At 38.7% G+C, this 20,623-nt stretch overlaps 3 protein-coding genes across 3 annotated transcripts; 1 reads left to right on the top strand and 2 right to left on the bottom strand.

Moving 5' to 3' along the window:
• The first annotated feature begins 2,323 nt into the window (after nucleotides 1-2,323).
• On the top strand, nucleotides 2,324-6,525 carry spout1 (SPOUT domain containing methyltransferase 1). Its single transcript, XM_079363628.1, has 12 exons — nucleotides 2,324-2,439; nucleotides 2,517-2,556; nucleotides 3,152-3,265; nucleotides 3,355-3,514; nucleotides 3,593-3,682; nucleotides 3,766-3,815; nucleotides 4,270-4,400; nucleotides 4,757-4,829; nucleotides 4,935-5,033; nucleotides 5,120-5,222; nucleotides 5,983-6,130; nucleotides 6,281-6,525. The coding sequence occupies exons 1-12, from the start codon at nucleotides 2,377-2,379 to the stop codon at nucleotides 6,359-6,361; spliced, it is 1,152 nt and encodes a 383-aa protein (XP_079219754.1). The 5' UTR covers nucleotides 2,324-2,376; the 3' UTR covers nucleotides 6,362-6,525.
• Nucleotides 6,526-7,372: 847 nt separating this feature from the next.
• On the bottom strand, nucleotides 7,373-13,340 carry st6galnac6 (ST6 (alpha-N-acetyl-neuraminyl-2,3-beta-galactosyl-1,3)-N-acetylgalactosaminide alpha-2,6-sialyltransferase 6). Its single transcript, XM_079363631.1, has 6 exons — nucleotides 13,232-13,340; nucleotides 12,676-12,754; nucleotides 11,472-11,666; nucleotides 9,842-10,254; nucleotides 9,635-9,742; nucleotides 7,373-9,043 (listed from the first exon to the last, which is right to left on the bottom strand). The coding sequence occupies exons 2-6, from the start codon at nucleotides 12,697-12,699 to the stop codon at nucleotides 8,857-8,859; spliced, it is 927 nt and encodes a 308-aa protein (XP_079219757.1). The 5' UTR covers nucleotides 12,700-12,754; nucleotides 13,232-13,340; the 3' UTR covers nucleotides 7,373-8,856.
• Nucleotides 13,341-14,185: 845 nt separating this feature from the next.
• st6galnac4 (ST6 (alpha-N-acetyl-neuraminyl-2,3-beta-galactosyl-1,3)-N-acetylgalactosaminide alpha-2,6-sialyltransferase 4) lies at nucleotides 14,186-20,055 on the bottom strand. Its single transcript, XM_079363623.1, has 5 exons — nucleotides 19,533-20,055; nucleotides 19,291-19,437; nucleotides 18,529-18,938; nucleotides 17,646-17,753; nucleotides 14,186-16,682 (listed from the first exon to the last, which is right to left on the bottom strand). The coding sequence occupies exons 1-5, from the start codon at nucleotides 19,542-19,544 to the stop codon at nucleotides 16,496-16,498; spliced, it is 864 nt and encodes a 287-aa protein (XP_079219749.1). The 5' UTR covers nucleotides 19,545-20,055; the 3' UTR covers nucleotides 14,186-16,495.
• Between the last annotated feature and the right edge of the window lie 568 nt (nucleotides 20,056-20,623).

Genomic DNA, 20,623 nt, shown 5'->3' with positions numbered 1-20,623 from the left:
CAGTGCATAAACACATGTTACATATGTGTGTCTGTTACAGGTTTATAAGACTGAGGAGCTCCAAATGATCGCTGATCTGTGCATCAAACATGACATGCTGTGCATCAGTGATGAAGTGTACGAGTGGCTGACTTATGATGGAGCCCAGCATGTGAAGATCGGTGAGACACAATCTGCACAATAGAAAATAAATACAAACCTGTGTTATTAACAATATAAATGTATAATCAGCCAGCCTTCCTGGGATGTGGGAGCGAACCGTGACCATTGGCAGTGCAGGAAAGACTTTTAGTGCCACAGGCTGGAAGGTAAAATTAAAGATTTTATTTTATTTGAAGAGCTCCAATAATATGCCCTCTCTTCTACACATGATGATTCTCAACTCAGCTTCTTTTATGTAGCTCCTTTTATGCATAAAAAACATGCAGCCCAAAGTAATCTACAAAAGGACAATCAGAAAAGAACAGGAATTGTGGGAAGAAAAAAAATCACGTTCTTTTTTTTATCCAGGTCGGCTGGGCAATGGGTTCTGGAAATGTTGTCAAACATCTAAAAGCTGCCCATCAGATGTCTGTGTTTGACTGTGCAACCGCTGCTCAGGTACACACATAAATTAATTTGTAAATATTGTAGATATTGTTGTTGCAGTAAAACATGAATCCAACCAATTTTCTCAGATGAAGTTAAAAGTTTTAAGTTTAATTATAGAAAACAATTTAAAGAAAAAAAGAACTTACGTTAAAGCTTGCAAGTAAGATCCAGAAGTCAAACAATGAATATAAACTGAATGGACATGTTGAAAAAATCTAATATTCTAATACGGGTCATTGTGTTGGACTATAGATAGTCTACCTTGTAGAAATGGGCAGAATGTCCGAATGACTGCATTATGATTTTTGTATATGTTCCATGCTTGAACTGCTTTAGTCCTGCATGTTTCCTTTTGGGTTTATTTGATCCATCTGTGTGTTCCTTCATCAGGAGGCCGTAGCTCAGGGATTTGAGAGAGAGTATGAGGTGTTTGGTTCCCCAGAGAGCTACTTCAAACAGCTGCCTGCGATGCTGCAACACAAGAGAAACAAGCTGGCCTCGTGTCTGCAGAGTGTGGGTCTGCAGCCCATCATGCCTGAGGGGGGATACTTTATCATTGCAGACATCTCATCTTTCAGTGAGTCTAACCAGCATTAATCTGTGTCAATGTCTTTATTTTTCCTGCTGTACTGCACATTAAAGTGACACATCATAACAGGACACAGCACATACAAAAAACACAAAAGATACACAAAAATAGACGATGGCTTTCTTATTTAACAGAGGTGAACGACCAGAGCACTGAGGATGAACCTGACGACTTCAGATTTGTTAAGTGGATGATTAAAGAGAAGGTAAATATTAAGAATGATTTAAAAACTTTATCAAAGACGAAAATAAGACTTAATAATATAAGTTCTGAATAATGTATAGTGTTTGATACTGTAGGTTATTTATGTTTCTTTCTGGCCTTTACTTTGTAATTTTGCTTTTTGTTCTGCAGGGTTTAGCGACAATCCCGGTCTCTGCATTCTACAGCCCAGAGCACGGCAAGGAGTTCAGCAAATACATCAGATTTTGTTTCGTCAAAGTGGGCAAAATTCCTAACAAAATTCCTAACATTGAATGAAATCTTGACTTGACTCAGGACCTGTCTTTGATTGTGCAGCTCTTTGTCAGTCTCTGACACCCACTGTCTTTGTCTAACAGGAGGACTCCACCCTGGATGCAGCCGAGGACATCTTGAGGAATTTTAGTCAGTGAAAAAAAGTCAAACATTTTAACATGTGCCTACGGTGTCATGCATTTGCTGTCCATGTCTTAACCCCAAATTGTACATATGAACACACCAAGACTTTATCAATAAAATATCTATGGATGGGTCTGAGCAATACTCTGTATTTTTTAGCACAACATAGTAAATGTTTATCACAAGGGTTTGATTAAGCTTTGATTAAACAAGACTTAAAAGGGACAGAAATATCCCACCTTACACTCGCTATATCAGTAAGCGCCACGTCTCCACAAGATTACTTTTTTTTTTTTTTTTTTTTTACCTTTCTCTGGTCTATAATTATATCTTTTTAAATAATTACTAAAACATCTCTGCCTTTGAAGGATTTCAATTTATAGAAAGAGATTTTCTATCAATGAATACTCAGAAGTTAGTAGAGCCCTCTTTTAGCTGTAATAAAAGGAAAGGGGAACTTTGGGAAAGGCAATTAAAATATTTTGCACGGTAAAACTGTTACAGTCCAGTAGTAGGTGATAAATAAACGATTGTGAAGTCCGACCGCCAAGATCAAGACGCCGAAGAAGAAGCACCCGGAAGTAAATAAACTTCACATGGTGTGCGTAAAAATGTCCACCGATATGGCAGCAAAAAGACCCAGCGTTGAATCCTCTCAGGTACCAGAACACATTTTTTTTAAACACAATAAACCCAATGTCATCTTTTAAAAAAATGTATTTTGTTGATTTTATAGACTGTAGAGAAGGTGGACTGGAAGAAAAGAAAATCAGAATGTAAGTAAACAAGTTAGCTCCATGAAGCTAACCAACTCTCAGCTGTATCACTAACATTTGATACATGTGCTAAAAGAGAGCAACACATTATTTATAATTCAGAGTTAACGTGTGTCAAAGTTTCTTTGGAAACTTAACAGGAAAATAACGTGTGTATTTAGTTATGTAGGTGATTCACTATGAGTAAACAACGATGTAAGCCTGTAAGCATTCATATTAATGAGCATCAATTAATAAAGATTAGTCTCATAATTGTGTCCTCAAGAAATGTTTTTATCCAACTAGTAACATTAGAATACCAAACCTTTTAAGCACTCTTCCGGTCTGTTGTTTGTCTCGACGTGTGATTGTTTTTAGATTAAATAAAGGGCACTCCGGGTCAGTGAAATAACTAAAACACTCATCTGACAGATGAATTTTATGACCATCAACTCTTTCTAAAGTTTGTTCAGCTCAAAGTCCTTCAGATTAAATCTGATTTGATATGTTGAAGATAACCCTTTGATTGGCCACTAAAACTCAGATGTGATTACATATTGAAGTACACTCTTAAGTAGATGTGATTTTGGTAACTCCCATTTCCAATCACTACCAGTAAAAGAAACTCAGAAGCAAAGGAAAGAGGCAAAGCTCATCAAACAGCTTGATAAGCAGAGGGAGACAGAGGCTGCAGAGGCTGCCAGATCCACACAGAGCCACAACAAAACAGGTAACCATATCATTATATCATAGACTGCTATGAGCATGTATACCTATGATTATATTTATTGACGTGTTATCCATGTATGTATGTTTTAGGTCGGGATTACACAGTTAGCGTGGCTTTGCCAGGCTCCGTTTTGGATAACGCTCAGTCCACTGAACTTCGCACATATTTAGCAGGACAGATCGCCCGAGCCTGCGTCGTGTTCTGTGTCGACGAGATCGTTGTGTTTGACGAACAAGGAGAAGATGTCAAGTGAGTTAGTTTGGGATGTTTCTGTAAATAGTCCTTTAAAACCTCTGAAACTAACGCAAAATACATTTTGTCCTGCAGGAGCGTTGAAGGGGAATTTACAGGTGTCGGGAAGAAGGGACAGGCTTGTATTCAGCTGGCTAGAATACTTCAGTATCTGGAATGTCCCCAGTAAGACGGACTTTACTATCAGATCACCTGCAACACACCACTTAGTCAGATCTTTTTAAAGCTATGTTTTTTTTCTCCGCCAGGTATCTGCGCAAATGGTTTTTCCCAAGGCATCAAGATTTGCAGTATGCAGGTAAAAACCCAAATTACAAATGTATCAAATTATGGCAGTCTGGAAATGGGAGCTCTCGTTGGACTAAATTGAGATGGATTTAGAACATTTCTGCAGCATTTAAAGTGTAGTTATTTGTCCAATAACAGTTTGAAATGTGTTCACAAATGTGCAGACTGCTATTCACTATAAAATGTCTGCAAGATTTTGATAATAAATTGTGTGCACAAGATATTTTATTTTTTTCTGTTTGAGCTTCAGAGGCTCCATATTTAGCCTAATCTTTAATCTACAAAACAATGTTCACTTTTCAAAAAACCCAACACAATCTACATCCTCTTAGTTGTGATGCTGTTGGAGCAAATTCTCATAGATTTATCTGGTGTAAAAAAAAAAAAAAATACAACGCAGAACCTTACATGAAGGCAAACGAGGACACAATTTCACAAGTTCTTTTTTTTTTTTTGTCTCCCAGGTTTGCTGAACCCTTTAGACTCCCCTCACCACATGAGGATAGATGATGAGTCAGAATACCGGGAAGGAATAGTGCTCGACAGGCCATCCAAACAAGGGAAAGGCTCGCTGGTCAACTGCGGAATGAGAAAGGTGAGCATGTTTTAACAGGAGAAAAAGGTTATTATATTCTGATGTGGTCACGACAGTCAAATATACTCGTGGTATTTAAATGGTAACACAGACTGTGGTTTCATTTTACTTTATGTATTGTGCCAAATACATTCACGATGAATTGATTAGAAAATGTGAAAAATATCCATTCAACTTTAGAATACGAGTGTGTTGACGTCATACAGCATGCCTAAAATCTAAATACCAGATATGAAATGCCCTTCAGGAAGCTGCATAAAGTACATTTCTTCACTTCGGCTTGAATAAGGTGCATCGTCACAGGTTTTTTCAGATTATAAGACCTCGACTTAACTTTGAATCATCTGCTCCCACAGGATGTTCGGATTGACAAACAGCTGCAGTCAGGACTTCGAGTCACAGTACAGCTCCATAAATCACGCAATCCAGGTTGGTATCTCTATGAGACGATCCTTTTATATGCATTTGTTCTCGGACAAAAACTTCTCAACATGCTGAAGTGAGAGTCATCCTCTTCGTCTCCTTCATCTGCAGAGAGCAAAATATATAAAGGTAATGTGGTGGCTCCTCACCAGCCGAGGACTGAAGGAGGTCTCTACTGGGGCTACAGTGTCCGTCTGGCATCTTGCCTCAGTAAGTCATCTTTTCAAACATTACACCCGTCACTTTTACTCCGCTGTGACTGCTTAAATGTGAAAACTGTTGGTTTGTTAATGCAGGTGCAGTTTTCACAGAGAGTCCACACAAGGAAGGATACGACATGACTATAGGAACATCAGAGAGAGGCAGCAACCTGGACCAAACAACGCTGGCACCATTCAAGTAAGTTCAGAATAAGATGGGAGAGCAAGTCGGATGAAATGCATTTTTAAACATTCTGGTCTAGAATGAAATCTCCTATCGGACATTGAGGCTTTCCTGGTTCTTGGAGTACGGTGGTTGGAAGCGACCTGGTTCCTGTTTTGAAGTTCAATCAGCGTCGTCCACTCACATTTCAACGGGCATTGGCTCTATGCAGGAAAACCGTCCAAGAGGAGAGCAAACGAGGGAGTTAACATCAGCCATAATGCAACATGTTTACCCATCAGCAGTCAGCTGATGATGTATCTTGAATTGATACATTAAAGTAAATGAACAGAAATCGGCACGCCAGTTCAGTTAATAAGCCGTTTAGAAGTCGACCCAACTCCAATTCTATCCTCCTTTTTCAAGTTCCCAAGTAGGACTGTAAACGGTATAGCACAAAAAATGGAAGTCCTGTCCAGAAGGCCTTTATCACTATACACTGGAAGCCCCCAAACATTTGGCAGTCCAGACAGTTTAATACAAACCTTCCAGTCATGAATGAATTTGAGTTACTTTTACTTCTCTTAAAGGCCAATCACAAGCACATTTTGACATTTTCAGAATACCTGCCAAGCAAATGCCAGTGTCACTGGCCTCAGCTGTACTTTGGATGTATTCATAATAAGGAACAGTCTCACAGAGTTACATGCCTGTAAAGTCTCAGTCTTGTTTTACCATTTTAATGGTACTTTACTTTCTTTTCTATGTTTTTAAACTTGACTTTTCCCCCCTTCAGGCATCTCCTGGTCATTTTTGGAGGTCTTCAGGGATTGGAGGCGAGTTTAGATTCTGACCTAAACCTTGAAGTGAATGACCCCAGTGTGTTATTTGACCTTTATCTCAACACATGCCCGGGTCAGGGCAGCAGGACCATACGCACAGAGGTGAGGGCCGATGAAGAGGTTATATGACATCATATATCAAAGCCAACAAACATTTTGTAACAAGATCGATGACAAATCTTTTGTGTATTGTTGGTGCGCCATGTAGTAATTCCGTATTAATTCTTATTTCTTTTCGTTTCATCTCTGCAGGAGGCCATCTTGGTTTCAATGGCAGGGTTGAGACCCAAAATCACAGCTGCTTTTGCAGATGTTTCCAGTGGTTTAAAATAATCAAATAAATTGGATTTGAAAAAACTGCTTCAAAAACTTTGACCTCAAACGTCACATCACCATCATCAGAGACAGTTCAGCATCATTTCAGTGTGTCTGTATTTTTGAATTGTCCAGCAAATTGTACATATTTAAAAGAAATAAACTCTGCAGGCTTGAAGTGATTTGTATTTATCCAAAGCATATCATTTGATTGTGATAGACGGTGTACAGAGTGTTTAATGAACAACAGTTTCCAGCACAATGTAAAAAACAAACATCAGAAACACCAACGTCCGGTTTCTAAAGGTTAAGAGGAAGTGGCACATTTTAGTAGAGCGAGTGGAGGCCTTCACAGCCTATTATTAGGTTGTGTCTTCCTGTTACAGTGCATGCGGCATGCTTCCTTATACCACTTTATATCTGTCTTTCATTTTCCCTTCATCCAGAGGAGAAAGCAGGCACAGATTTAAAGGCAGGGTTGGTCATTTTATCACTTAAGATTTTGGTTGAAATTATCTTGTGTGCTCTGAAAAAGAAACTGAAAAAAATCTGTAGCAAGTCTGTAAAAACTTTTGATGAACCAATCATGTCTCACTGCTCGTTCTCTACCCCATGCACGCACATTTTGAAGCGTGAGCTGAGGTCCACTTCTGTAACAATGGCGCTTGTGCATGTAAGTGAGGGGTGTATTTTTTGAGGGAGCACAGAGGGGAGGGGTGGGTGCAGATGGAGCACTGACGGAATGCTACTATCGAAATCATGCTAGTTTAAATGCTACCCTGCCTTTAATACTATTGGGAAGCTGGCGGTTTTCTTCTGGGTAATTTGGGATAACTGAGTTGACGGTCATCAAAATAAAGTTTAGCTTTCAGAAAGGTCATGTTGAAGCCTGAAGTTTGAGTTTTATTGAACTGCATTGAGATTTACTCCACCCTCATGGAGTTATACCTCAGGACATAGTCAGTGCTTGTATCTTATCCATAACATTTAAGCATCAATGCTGTCAAAATCGATATCATTTATGTTCCCTTTGTCATTGTTAAATACATTTTATTAAAAGAAACATCATTAATAGAAGAATTTCATATCACTGAATTAGTTGCAACTATCAGTGCGGTGAGTTGCAGTGTCATTTTTGTTCTGTCGTCCCACTGTCAGTTTTAACATTTTCATTCATTCATTTAGTGACAAGCAGGTTGAAAACAGGGATTATACAGGTTTGTCATCATGAATCCAACACACAGCCTACATGGAAAGAAAGGCCTCTTCTAAAGATAAATACTTGCAAGAGTTTAAAATGATTTAAGACAATGCAACTTTTTTCCACATTTAAAATCAGAAACTGTATTTTTCCTTTGAATTGACTTCCACAGTCCAGAGAGCTAACTCTTACTAACATGATGATGCATTCTTTAAACGTTTTGAACCTCAATCTGCATGCGCCAGGATGCCTCAGAGGTAAAAGTTTTTAGTTCACAATGCGACCCATTTTATATTCTAACCTTCCTGAAAACATTCAAGTGCAAACAAAGTGCAGTAAAGAAAATAGAGGTATGATCTTTTGTCTGACTTAAAATAACTTTGATATCATATTCAAACTCTTCATCGCTGGTTTAAAGCTGGTACTATGTAATCTCTGCATTCTGAATGTGTCCAGGTAATATCAAGAATGTAAATCAAAAGGCAAACACTGGAGTGATGTATGTCACTGTTAAACGTACAGAGTAAATCCCTAGAACTACTTTCATGCACTATCCTCATAGAGACCTTTGTCTCATCTCAAAGTGACTCCTGATGAATTTGGCTGAAGTTTGAGCACCAGACTGCCAAAAAAAACAAAACCCAACACTGATCAGAATTTGTCTGAAGCACCAAGTTTCCCTTTCAGATTGTTTCTCTTTTGATCAAAGCTGAATTTTGCCAGTGTTCAGTCTTTGAGATTTGTTTCGGGCTGAGATATTAAACACTGTTGCAAGGCAGGAAAATGTTAATAGAAATTTTAAGTCAGCCCAAATCGTCTTCCTGTGATATTGATGCCAAACTGTGTATGCAGAATCTGAAATATTACACATGGCTTATAGCTAATGTACAGCAAATAGAATATAGTGACTTTACCCATTTAGTAACTTAAGAGAATGCTTGTAACCCCCACACACCACAACATGGGAACTTAAGTGCATTTTCAATGCATAATACAAGTTTTAAAAACATATAAAAATCTTCTTTAAATTCATTCTTTTTCCATTTACAAAAACACTTGTGTCCTCATGGAATGGACTTGTTCAGAAACCTCTGTGATTCTGCACGCCTCTTTGACAGAAAATACTCCCAGACATCTCCTCAGTCCTTTGGTCCAATAATAACTCTCCCTACAAAAGCTTCTTCCTCATACTTCCGGTGTATCCTGAAAATAGCTGTCATTCATTATCTGGCCCTTTGAATCTTTGTCAGAGTGAGGTCACACTGAAATCCTGCTCCAAGTGTTCAGAGAGATCTCTTTCATGAAACTCTTTTCACCATTTGGGATGAATGAAGGTGATGTTGTACTGCTTTGCCCAGCGTGCAAACACCTGTTTCTCTGTAATGAAGCGATGGTGGTTCCCTCTGCGGCCGCTCTCGTTCTGCAGATATGTTAAACATTCATCCGGTCCCCGGGGCTTGTAGTAGTGGTAGGGCATCTTTTTGGTTCCAGGCTTTTTTCTAAAGAGGAAAAGATAACATATTGGCATAATGTGGGGACTCATAGGTTGTTAGTGTACTAAAGGTCTATTTTGTGAGCTCTAGGAATCTATTGACAAAAAATAAATATACTGTTTATAAAAACTTTCATTAGAGTTTCACATGGAAATTAGGATAAGCTCTTTTCATCTCCAAACCAAAGGGGTTTCTTCTAAAGAGTCCAACCAAGTGTAACCACTAGTTTAAAAAAGTACCCTTATTTAGGTAGACTAAGTCAGTGTGACAGCATCCTTTACCAGACTACTTCTTAAAATGAGAGATACACTTTGGTAAGTCTTCATCCCAGTTGAAATCCCACTGCATGGCGAAGCTACTTCCAGGTTGGCCTACAAAAATACATCATTTGGTTTGTTTTCTATTCCGCATTAGCTATAAGTCAATGAGTCAGTACAGTAACAAGGGAAGTAAAACCAAAGCCCTGGCTTTAGAGAGGGCTCGAAAGTTTTGCATCAACACAGTACACCCTGGAGAGGAGAGGATTATGGGAGGGTGTATTCTACTGTCCTTCATTTTAGAGTCTAAACTAAAGGTTAACGCCATCACTATACTTACGAGCAGTGATTGGATGGAACCATCCCGTAAACTTTGATATTGTCACAAATCTCAATGGCTATGACCATGGTGAACCAGCCTGTGCTCAACCATGAGTGAGATTTTTGTCTGCAGAAAAACAGAAAGTCATTAATGAAAGCAGCAAATACGGATGATGACAATAAAAAATAAAAATAAAAATATGGATACATTATCTTAAATCCTCACCTGTCTCGTCCCGTCTCCCTATGGAATAGATTGTCAAATCTGCGCATCTTGGTAGGTGTGACACTGAAACAAGACAAGTTGCTGTAGGTCATGCTGACTCTTTGGATAAGTCTGTACAAGGTTCCTTTTGCATCCTTCCCGATCTTGTTCGGGGGTCCCCAGAAGATGATCACAGGGTTGCTGTCTGTCCGGTGTAGGAACTCATTAGGCCTTCGGACCACCCTGAACACACTGGAGTGTGCTACAACCCTCAGAGTGGTGTGGTTCCCTACATCAGTCTCGTACCCCATCGTAGGCGCGTCGTTCATCCTGATCACACACTCCGTATGGTCAATCTCTTCTCCTGCTCCGCTGCCGAGGACGTGGCTGGAGCTCGTCACCAACGCACAGTTATGGCAACGTAGCGACATGTTCTGAAAGGAAAAAATCAACATGACACTTTTAGAGACGATGTACAGTATTAGTGACTATCACTCATAGTGGAAAATACAGTCCATTAATAAAACAGTGGTTGGGGATGAGTAGTCCATTTTTTAATGTAATGCTAATAATACTGAGAAGTGCCCAGAGCTTGCACAGAATACCGGTAATACAAATCTGGTGCTAAAGAAGAGTTTATTTGAACCTTCTTCGATGAGTTTTTCAGTGGTTTTGAGACAGTTTTACTTTTTTCTGATTTCTTTGATGCCCTAAAAAATGGAAAACAATGTTACAAACTTCACGTGTGGACAGCAAGTTGGTCAGTTAGAGGGAGGCAGGAAGAGATTTGTTTATTCAGTCTAACAGAAGGATGAAGGCCAGCCATAATCCACACAAAGCGACTTTCTAATAGCTGCTTTAAATACAGTTTGAACTACTCTTCAACCACTGACTGACTTTCCATTAGAACTGTGCTTCACTTAAGAAGAATTATGCAGTTTGATCCCTGGCTCCTTCAGCCCCGCATGTTGCAGTGTGCTTTGCCGAGATACCGAAAATCCTGAAAATTAGTCTTGATGGCTCTAAAGTGGTTTTGTATTTAATATAAAGTTAACAAGTTACCTCTGTAAATTTAAAAACTATCAAAAGAACTCACAAATCTTCAGCAGAACTCAGTGGGTTTTTTTTTAATTATAGTTAACATATACTCGCTTTCTATCTAAAATGATAAAGAGGGTTAAACCAAGGGAAATCATCTGGTTTTTCAAAAACAGAAGCCAACGGGGAAGTGTGCATTTAGCTCTTATATAAGCACATTCAGAGAGTGCTCATTATAGCAAGTTTAGACTTCCTGAAAGTCAGTAATGTTACGGTGGCTGCTTTCAGAATAACATCACTTATTTGAACTTGTTGGCGCTCAACATGAATTGTGAGAAAAAAGAAAGCACAGGTCGAGAACAGGATGGAGTTACCTACAGTAAGTCATCCGGAGAGAAACCTCAGGAAGCCGCTGTGCTGCTTTCTCATCCTGTTTTGTTTCGAGTTACTGATCTGTGGCATTGTGTTCTGAAGTTTAGATAAAGTCCTGATAATATCTTTCATAAGCAGCAGTCACAACAGTAAAAATGCGTTTAGTTTTCCATTCGAACTAGATTTGAAATCCGTCCTGATTCCATCACAGATTTGTGTTTGTGCACAGCTCATTTGGTACCTTAGATCCGCTGACTGGCACATATCCGTCTCTGCCAGCCCACCTCTTCAGATCTGTTGTCACCAGAGCATGATTTGTGGCCACATGGAAGGGAGCATAGATGTCATCGGTGACGTTGTTGGAGCCGTACAGGATGAGGAGTGTCATCAAGACAAAGATGGCCGCCAAGATTACCATCCTGTGGCTCTGCTGTCCCTTTTAAGCAACAGTTGTTAAATGTCACTAAAGGTTTCAACTCAAGTGCAACAGCTTTATACTTCTACTTGGACATGTTGAGGGAATTGTTTGCACATTTTCCACCAACAACAGATATACTTTGATTGAGGGTAAACTTCACTACATACACGTAAAATTAGTGTAAAACCATTAATCATGTTTGACACCTCATGGTCTGACGTTCTCAGATGTTAGGGGGCACCAAAATGTAATAAATGATCGGTAATGAAACACAATGCTGAGCCCAAAACATAATAACTTTTTGTCAGTTATTACATAATGGGGAAGGCAAAATATTGTTCTCCTAATAATTTAACAACTTGTTACATTTTGGGTAGTTTTTACATTTCAGGCTCTAATAGGGCCATTTATCATGTTGACTCCATTGGTACAGTGTGTATTTTTTATTTCTAGTAACCGAAATGTTTAAACTTGCAAGTTTAATGAACCCATGTCATTAAAATCGGGCACCAGTAGCCTGGTGGTTAGTTTGTGTGCCCCATGTGCAGAGAGATACAAAAAGGGGTTTATCCACTGTCCCATCTCTATTATAAAACTCTACATGTGTGGGGTACCCCAAGGTCTGGGCACCAAAATAATTAAAATAATCCTCTCCCTTAATCTTATGTAATGTTTTAGTCGACACCTGGTTGAATCCCTGACTGTTGGTGCTATTTTAGTTGTATCTTTATACCTTAGTTATAATTTACATGAGCTTGATGCTTTTTCACAAAAGCTGTTCCTCAGGGATATTCATGAATATAGTTATTAGAAATTATTTTTAGTTTTATTTTATAAACTTAACATTTTCAATGCAGGGCTTGATTTTTTTTTTTTTCACTTGATTTTTGTACAAATTTGACACCACATGTAGGGTGCACACCAAAAACGAATGCCATTGTAAACTCATCGCAAAAAAAATAATAAAAACATGCAGACAATAATAATAACAATGATAGTGTTCAAAAAAATTAAAAAAAAGACTTACCTTGACGCTGAGCCTGAGCCCCATCCTTTAAGATCAGGCAGTGAACCGACACACTGGCTGTGACTATCTGTCATCATACCTAACAGACAGAAGAAGAAAAAACAACTGTTACCCCGCAAAAGGTCCCCCCTTATTGTTTTAGTGTTTATTAATATGCATGTACATAAATGATGTCACACGTGACGAGGAGTGGGCTATAGGTAGGTTATTAACAATTCGATAGGATGTCACGTAACGTAACGACACACAAAGTAATTAATAAACCTTAATTGAAATTTATTTATGAGAACGAATGGAAACATATGCATAATAGTGTCAGCTATGCATTTTTAGTTTTTATTTAGGCTATCCAGCGCTATGAACATAGAAGCCAATTTTTCTGACAAAAAGAGAACACATTACGCAGCTATTCTCCGTCCATTGTTGACGCACATTTGGTAAATAGCCTACCTTTATAAAATGTATAAACATCCCACTAATGTGATTAGGGTATTAGCTAAGGTGTCATGTCAGAAGTGTCAGGATGAACACCAGTGAGTTTGTTAATCCGCTTTACCGTTTCATGACCGTTGTGGTTCTGCTGGGTTGATGTGTTCCTCATTCCTCGCGCTCCCCATCTTCCTGCACCACATGTGACGTCATCACAGCGTCTTCCACTGCAGCACAGAGAAGAGTTGTGTAGGGGGATGTCCGACTTCTTTGAGGGCTGTGTGTGTGTGTGTGTGTGTGTGTGTGTGTGTGTGTGTGTGTGTGTGTGTGTGTGTGTGTAAGTAAGTCTTTATTTATATAGCACTTTTAAAACACGGTTACAAGGTGCTTCACATATGGTAACAGTCAAACAAGTCATACATTGCGAAATCATTGAACATAAATAGATCAAAGAGAGGAACAAGGAACAATTAACAACAGGATAACATACGTGTGTGTGTACTCTCCTTAAATGCACCTCAATTAAAAATGCCCTTTATCAGTGTCTTAATTTGAATTGAATTAAAATACATTTAACCCCCCCCCACCCCCCACCACCGGTCATGAATATGTCTAATTCACACTTTTAATGAATACTTTAAGTCATATTTGAACCAATAATTAATTTTGTACATAACTGAATAGTTTCTCAGGGCACCTTTTGTACATCTTGTGTGGTATATTATGGTTTTTCATTGCTTTTTATGTTTTTCTTTTATTTGACTCCTTGCAAATGAAGGCTTGAAACTCAGGCTACAATGTTCAGCTGTGCTTTAAATAAAAGCCCCATGAAACATTTAAAGCATGACTGCACCCATATACGACTAACACTATCTTAAATAAAAATCAATTCTTGTAGCAATGGAAAATCCCTTTAAAAATCAATGAAACTACTCCCATTATTTGAGCACGCACACAGTCATGAGAAGATACCCTATTATGTGGATGGACAAAGGCTGTACAGATGAACATGTGTCGACCACATTCATGGGATTGACTATGAATAGAGGCAAAGAGAATCTATTTGAAGCCAAGCTCACACAAAAGCAGACTAACAACAGATTTATTCTTACACCAATCAGCAGTGACAAGTGCTCAAGTTTACATTCAAGTTTTCATTACATTTATGGTCAACAAAACGCCATTCATAATATATTTCAACTCAAACATGTAATGCCTGAAAAGTATTTTGACACAGTAGTTTATTCAGCAGCTCATTTACGATTACAGTCTTTGGAATTAGTCATAAAATAAGATTTATGCAATCGTACAAGAATAGCTATTCTTTTCAACGTGAACAAAATGAAAAGGGTAAAGTTAATTTTTTATGTCTGAAGATGAGGAACTAGATGCATGATTAGTCGTTGATCAGAAGGAATGCTTTGATGGACCTCTCAGTTGTCACATTATGATACCATGAGGTCTAGGTTTGGTATACACATAATCACATAATCACATAATCACTGTATCTCACTAGGCTCCTTCGCTCATTTGTTATTCGTTTCCCCACTTCACATAGACAGCAAGTGCATTATCACATTTATATATGCACAAGGGAACATCTGAGTTAAAATAGAGAGCTAACTTCAAGCATGTAAGTCCTTTACTTTTCCAGTCAGAGCATGAAACAAGAGTAAAGCTTCAACATTAAAACTTTAAAGTCACAAATTATCCTAATTTTCAACCAGATTATATACAGTAAGTCTCAGATCTTTACAAAACATATCTATGAAGTTTTATGTTTAAAATCCCCTTGTATCCTGTTTTTAATTACGCTTATAACCCCTTCTATTTTAGTCCTGTTCAGAACAGACAGTATCTGTGTCTGTAGCTTTAAATGCAAATGAGTTATGTCTGACCAAACCCCTCTTTGAGGGGCTCAGGCTTTCACGCACCATGCCCTGTTATTTATGCCCTATCGTTTAGGGTGAGAAGGCAGACTCTGGGCGTAACAAACACCTAGCTATGGGAGTGTCACCCACCAGTGTCACTTGTGATGTCACAAAGGGAAAATCTGTTTGAGAACACATTTTCTGAAAAAAAATACAAGGCAAGAGATGGAGAGTTTGGATTTTTCTCATAATTAAAGAAGGATTAGGGACACATTTAGTTTGAGAAAAAAACATGGTCAAGTGTATTTTACATAATATGTGACCTTAAAAAAATGTCAGTAGTATACAACAATTCAAGCCAGAAACAGCTTGATGTGTTTGTTAATTTGTTCTTGTTTTAGTCAGTGAGCAGATAGAGTTAAGGTTGGCAGCTTCGTGACCACAACTAATTGAGGGGAAAAAGGGGGAAAAGAGGGCTTTCAAAGAGCTATGTTTAACTGACTATAAGACACACATGTCATAAAACAATACAACATTCTTTAACAATTCACTGTCAGGTCTTAAGGCAAAACACTGTTGTGAAACTCAACAGACAACTAACTAATCTCCCATTCTTAATGTGAACTGCAAACATAATGTTCTTGTTTTCATGATGTAAATTGAATAACTTTAGGTTTCGCACAGCTTTTTGAACATGTTATTAAAAAAAGTCAACGTCTTTAAAGTGATAGCCTCTGTATCTCTTTGCTGATCTTGTTTTGTACATTTGTGATTAGTGAGATCTCACAACAACAAAAAAACAGCTCCTCCTGCTGTTGAAGTGTTCGTGAAACTGAAGTGTTTCACACACTGCAAATCTTTTCCATGGAAAATTTTAAAAAAAGGCTAATTTGGCAGCGTGCGTTTAAAAGCATCATCATCTGACACCAACCCGCCCTACAGCAGCATTAACAGGCATTACAAATGACCATAAAGAAAACATCTGCTCAGGAGCATAAACAATTGTTTGAGTAATATACAACTACATCAGAAAATAAAAAGCCAGATTAACTGTTGATAAAAAACAAATGCTTTGTCCCAGCAAAAATCATTACACTTCCTGTTTAAATTGTAGCTGCAGCATAAAATATGTGCGCAATAACACTTAAAATCAAGGCACACGTATAAAGACATTAAAAAGAGTTAGCTTTGGTTTGAACTCCCTAAAGTTTCTAGTGTAGCGGCTCTTTAGTCCTTCTCACCATCAATTCTGACATATGGCTTAATACAGTTGATTTACTTGGTAATACTGGGGATGGTACCCACCACATGTTAGCAGCTAAATGCAGCTAAATCTACACATTGAGTCAGTTTAAAACATGGTATTTTAGTACATTTAAAACTGTTGTGACAGTAAAAATTCCACCAGTAACAATCCTGTATATGATAAAGTTCTACAGTAGCTCAAACAAAACCATAGACTTCAACAAAGAGAAATAAAAGCCGGCAAAAGGCAATTTGGGTGTTAAATATCTTCTTCTTCATGGACTCCATGAGGGGTGTTTAAACTCAATCTTGTGCCGGGTTGCCCACCTGCCATAGATGGCCTTCTCAGTGATGAATCGATGACCCCCGCGCTGAGTGTGCTCGTGGATCTTGTACATCCTGCATTCATTGGCCCTGCTCTTCTCATAGTAGTGGTAAGGAACAGGAGTTTGGTTGGCTTGGCTATTAGGAGGAGAAAACAATGGATTACCAAAATGAATGATGTAAAATGGAGTGGAAAACAAACAAGGAGATGAAGTAGATCATGGGATGTACATATACTGTGTTGAAATTGGAAATAGCCTCTTAAGTTAAAAAATTAAGCAAATATGTAAGTTGACCTGCATTCTTTATAATGACCAGCAGGGGGGGCACTTACATTGATGCAAAAATCTACTAGTAAGGAGCCAGAGGAGAAATTATCCCCACATCTGAGATGACCTAAATAAAGGGTTTTTATTTTCTAGCTAGTTTATAGTTTCACATGATAGTTTTAAGAGTTCTTCACACAGCATACATTAATTGTACACATTTGGTCCCCATGAGAGATTAAAAGATCACAAAAGCATAAGCCCATCCTAATGTACGATTCAAGCTGCTTCTTCAACATGTTGTCACTTAAAAATAAGGCCAAACTCTCACGAATCACAGGTGCCATAATAATTGGTCACCCCATACCAGACCTAGCAGAACTCAACAGCAGGACCATCAAATGCATTTCAACCTCGACTAAACATCCAGCTCACCCTACTTCCTTCAGGACGCAGGTACAGAGCGCTACGCCTGCCTTTGAAGCTTCCCGGAACAAAAAAAACTTGCTGAGTGTGAGTTCTTCTATTGTTGTTGACGTTGTTTGTATTATGCACTGTTCTTTGGTGGGAACTTTGTTGGACAGAAAAATGAGGAAGTGAGAAGGAATTTACCCATGAGGACATAAAGTCCTCAAAAGGTATTTGAGACATCCTGTGCCTGACGAGCCACGACAAAGACGACCAGGTTACCAGGATAGAGATTTAGCAATAGTGTATGTATCCGCCCTCTCATTGACAAATATGATCACAGTGACCAAAACATACGGCATAAATGACAAACTTTCTTCAAAATGCCAGTGCAATCTTTAGCTGACAACCTAAAATGAGGTCTCACCTGCAGAAGTTATCCTTGACCATTCCATAAACATGGATGCTGTCGCACATTTCTATAGCAAGAATCATTGTGAAGAAGCCTGTGCTAAGAAACGCCCCCGTCTTCATCCTGAGTGAGAGACAACACAGTTCTTATAAAACATATGACAGCTTGTTCATGATTAATATAAAAGAATGGAATCAGCCATAAACTTTACATCTTATCTTTATGGTTGATAACATTATTACAGAATGGGGAACATGTTGATGTTTATTGCTATTACACCAAAGTCCACAGTGCCAAGACTGTTACAGTCAGTTAAAGAAAGCAATGAGGAGCTTTCCTGAATGTCAGTGAACGTTTAAGATGACAGCCGAGTTATGTGAGACGCTCAGGGGACGTTCAATCTGTCAGTAAGCTTTGGCATCTATGACAGTTATCTGTCCAAGATATTACGCCTCTGATTTGCAGAGAGAAAGAGACGGCATGTTGTTGTGTTTTCTGCCGAGTAATGGGAATGTTTAGTCTCAGAGCCCGCAGCTAAAGCCATTCACAGGTGATGATACAGACAACAATTAAACTTACCGGCAGGGTATTGTTTTAGTGTGCCCAAGGCCCACAAACAACTAAGCTAAGTTAATATAATAAGGCGTGGCAAAACAGGGAAAACCTGTCCTTACTTCATTAATGTGGAACTCGAAACAATCACCCCATTACATTGTGTCATTTAATATGATATGCATTCATGAGTGTTTTGTTTTTTGGAAATAATAACTTGTGTTTGGCCTTCCTGGACAAAGAGAAGTTTCTTACTTTAAAGGAAATTAAGGGGAAAAGGGAAATAGGAAAGGTAAACAAAGAAATGATTTTGATTTTGATTGAAATGATTTTTTTTTTACTGTACCTGTTTTTTCCAGTTTCATTCTGAAAGACGTTATCACAGTGTTCAATCTTCTCTCTGGTCAGTGCATACATTGAGACATTTGGATACTTCTTTGCTATTTTTAGGAGAGCATTGAAGATACGTCCCTTCCCGTCTTGCCTCATGTTCCTCTCAGGACCCCAGAATACGTATGTGGTGTTGACTGATTGCTGGAAATAATAGCTCTCCTGTTTAACCAACGAGGGTACGCTGGTGTGAGACACAACCCGAACACTGGTGCGGCTTCCCACGTCTTTTTCGAACCCCAGCGAGGGCGCATTGTTCATCCGGATCACGCATCCGATCCTGTCTATCTCTTCTCCAGCGCCAGCTCCGAGCATGTGGCCTGAGCTGGAGACTAAAGCACAGTGGCTGCAGTGCATGTCCAGGGACTGTTGTGAATGAAGGCAGGATGAAAAAAAAGCATTAAAAACATTTAAACCTGGGCTTTCGGAAATTGGGACTTGATGTTTTGTAAAGTGACACTCAAATATATATCACAAATCTATTTCTTTTATAATTCGAGAAAGCATTCGCAGGTTAATTTAAAGTGACCATTACATGCATCCCCTATCTTGACCAATACCGGCCTGTAATATGGGAATATTCATTTTAACAAGCAAAATATTACACGCAAAATTGACAGCGTGGAAATCTATTTTCAGGTCCATTTTCAAGGCTGAGCTTTGCTCCCTGCCCGGTTAGATTCAGTACTCGAGTAACACAAGCCCTGCTGTTTCTCACCTCGTCCAACTTGCCGGGGCTGACCCTCATGTAGCCCCTGAGCTTGGAGCTTTTCACAGCAGGGGTCCGAGCGTCCCGCGTGATCACATGTCCAAACCAAAACAACACAGGGAGGCAAAGGGTGAGCAGGCAGAGCCAGCGGCGCATCTGCAGAAGACATGATAACACATCAGGACATGTACAGAGCAAGAACATCTGGCTCAAATATCACAGCACACATTGCAGTAAAGCAGCTGTCTTACCAGAGATTTCATAGCCTATCAAGTCCTTCGGGGAAGCGCTGTTTTAGAGAGCCCGATGCCTCATGTTTTGAGCTCTTTTAACTCCAGGGAGGAGTGTCCAGAGAGACATAGTTAGCCACGATCAAAAGGATTCATGCACATTTTAATGGCTGCTCTCGGTCAACTCTGATAACTGTTGTCAAATCCAGTCCTCTTCTTTACGATGTCCGTAAAGTTGTTTTTTTTAAATCACCTGACTCACAGTGATTTCATAATAAAAGTCCATGCACAGGATGTTTTATTTGACTATAATATGTTATCTTTGCAGATGATTAATACTATTTTAACCGCTTTGTTGAGCCTACTAAACATCAAATTACTCCTGCGCTTCCGGTCAGGAGCAAAATCTGGACACCTACAATTTAAAAAAATAAATCTGTCTTGACCCTTGCTCTAAATCTTGGAGAATTTGTTCACTAGACCGTGTTTTTAAAACTACTATATGAGAAATATTGCATAAAGATGCTGGCGCTGCAAATACCTATCTATGGTTCGTACGTACCTGCTCGACCTTTTATTTTGAAAGATAGAGCCCGCATCCGGAAATGCGCATTTTTTCCAAATATTTTAGTAAACTTAACACACCTGTGGCACATTCATAATGCTGCCTTCACGGGCCTGTCGTAAAATGTATTATTCCACAACACAAAGTCAAAGGACTGCATGGGGAAAAGGCCAGCAGGCAAAAGCAGCAAACAATAACGTTCAGTAATATAAAACGAGTCCTAAAGGTTCTACAAAAACAGCCCGTTTTTATTATTATTGTATCTAATATTGTAACATTTTACAGTTCGTTTAGCAGACAGCAGGTTTTGTTCAAAGCGACGTAAAGGAAGAACGCGTATTAAAAATGTGTCATTTTTTTTAAATAAATGCTACTTTATTGTTATTATTTTAATAATGTTATATTATTTTTGTCGCCATGTCTTTAATTTCATTTTAATCAATTTTTAAAAAAAATACAATTTAATGCGCCACAGAAAACTTTCTGACAGCGTTCACATTTTCTGATCAACAATCTGATTGGCTAGTAGATTTTTTTTTTGCTGCCC

This window comes from Symphodus melops (assembly GCF_947650265.1).
Source record: "Symphodus melops genome assembly, chromosome: 16".
NCBI lineage: Eukaryota > Metazoa > Chordata > Actinopteri > Labriformes > Labridae > Symphodus > Symphodus melops.
Note: the sequence above shows the minus strand (reverse complement) of the source record. Positions and strands in the feature narration are given on the sequence as shown.